The sequence below is a fragment of the Tachyglossus aculeatus genome, chromosome 16 (assembly GCF_015852505.1).
Source record: "Tachyglossus aculeatus isolate mTacAcu1 chromosome 16, mTacAcu1.pri, whole genome shotgun sequence".
Lineage (NCBI taxonomy): Eukaryota > Metazoa > Chordata > Mammalia > Monotremata > Tachyglossidae > Tachyglossus > Tachyglossus aculeatus.
The window spans coordinates 37967874-37969863 of NC_052081.1; the positions used below are offsets into that span (position 1 = coordinate 37967874).

General features: G+C 70.8%; 1 protein-coding gene across 1 annotated transcript; it reads left to right on the top strand.

Moving 5' to 3' along the window:
- The first annotated feature begins 213 nt into the window (after positions 1-213).
- Positions 214-1666, top strand: LBX1 (ladybird homeobox 1). Its single transcript, XM_038758587.1, has 2 exons — positions 214-538; positions 1164-1666. The coding sequence occupies exons 1-2, from the start codon at positions 214-216 to the stop codon at positions 1664-1666; spliced, it is 828 nt and encodes a 275-aa protein (XP_038614515.1).
- The last annotated feature ends 324 nt before the right edge of the window (positions 1667-1990 follow it).

Here is a 1990-nt window from a genome sequence, read left to right on the forward strand (position 1 = left end):
GGAGCGAGGCTGCCCAAGAAAGACCCGTGCCTGGAGCCTCCCCCCGCCCCCCACCAGGCCATTCTTGGCCCCCCGCGACCCCCCGCCCCCGGCCCCCGCGCCCGGAGTGGTCGGCGGGGGTTGAAGTTTTTGCTACCCTCTCCGGCCGGCCGGTGGGCGGTGGGATTGGTCGCCAGCGCTCAACCCCGGGCGGGACCTGCCCGGACGCCGAGCATGACTTCGAAAGAGGAAAGCAAGGCGTCCTCGGGCGAGGAGCGGCGGCGGAGCCCCCTGGACCACCTGCCGCCCCCGGCCAACTCCAACAAGCCTCTGACCCCCTTCAGCATCGAGGACATTCTCAACAAGCCGTCGGTGCGGAGGAGTTACACGCTCTGCGGGGCGGCGCACCTCCTCTCCGCCGCCGACAAGCATTCCCCGGCCGGCCTGCCCCTCGCCAGCCGGGCGCTGCTGTCGCAGACCTCGCCTCTTTGCGCTCTGGAGGAGCTGGCCAGCAAGACGTTCAAGGGCCTGGAGGTCAGCGTGCTGCAGGCGGCCGAAGGTAGGAGGACCAGCCGCCCCCTCTCTCCTCCCCCCCTCTTCCTCTCCGGCCCTGTCCGGCGGGCCGGCCTGACCAAATTTCCGCCCAGGGCAGGGCTGCTGGGCATGGCCGTCTCTAAATGCGCGGGGGCTCCAGCCCCGGGCGGGTGTATCGGACTGCGCTGGGGCTAGCGTGGGAGCATGGGGTAGCGGGAGGTTTAGAACGGGACAGGGGGACGGAGGAGAGGCCGGGCACCGGACAGCGGGGGACTTTGGGGGAGCATTCCGGGGGCAGCTAGAGCCAACTGCCTGGGCCGAGAATACAGAGGCCGGGAACCCCCGCCACCCCATCCAAGCCCACCCACCCACGTCCCCCGATCACCGTCCCCTCCCCGGGAGGTCGCACTAGCCGAGCGGCGGCAGGTCCAGTCCGGGACTCTTCCAGCGGCTCAGGGTCAGAACCGCCCGGGCCCAAGGAGCTGCGGCAGCTCCCGGGCCCGGCCTCCCTGGCAGCCCCCGCCACCCCTATCCCAGGGCCCTGGCGAGAAAAGGGGTTGGGGGTCGGCGGGCGCCCTTTCCCCCCCTTCCCACACCGTCCAGCTCCTACCTCCACCTCAACCCCCACCCCCTGTCATCCCTGTTGGCAGGCCGAGATGGGATGACCATCTTCGGGCAGCGCCAGACGCCCAAGAAACGGCGGAAGTCGCGCACGGCCTTCACCAACCACCAGATCTACGAGCTGGAGAAGCGCTTCCTCTACCAGAAATACCTGTCCCCCGCCGACCGCGACCAGATCGCGCAACAGCTCGGGCTCACCAACGCGCAGGTCATCACCTGGTTCCAGAACCGGCGCGCCAAGCTCAAGCGCGACCTGGAGGAGATGAAGGCCGACGTGGAGTCCGCCAAGAAACTGGGCCCCAGCCCCCAGGTGGACATCGTGGCACTGGCCGAGCTGGAGCAGAACTCGGAACCGGGCAGCGGCGGTGGCCGGGCCAAGTCTCGGCCCAGCTCGCCCGCGCTACCGCCCGGCGCGCCCCCGGGCCCCGGGCACCTCCAGCTCTCGCCCGCCTCCCCCCTCACGGACCAGCCGGGCAGTAGCCAGGACTGCTCGGAGGACGAGGAAGACGTGGAGATCGATGTGGACGACTGAGCCACGGGGGGCTGCCCGGCTCGCCGCCCCGACCCGCCTCCCCAGACCCGCGAAGACTCCCGCCCCTTGCCCTCCACCTCCCCCTAACCCCGGATCGGTCCCGGCCCACCTCCCCTGGACCCTGAGAGGGGCGTTGGGTCTTCCCTTCTGCCCCACTCGCCTCTACTCCTTCCTCCTCCGGCCGGACTGGGCTCCCTCCGACCTCGGACTCCTGGCTCCAGAGAGCCGCGGTCAGCCTGCCCCGCGCAGCCCGGCCGGCCCCTTCCTAAGTAAGCAATAAGCACCCGGAGAAGCGGGAGCCGCCAGCCAGACGGCCAACGACTG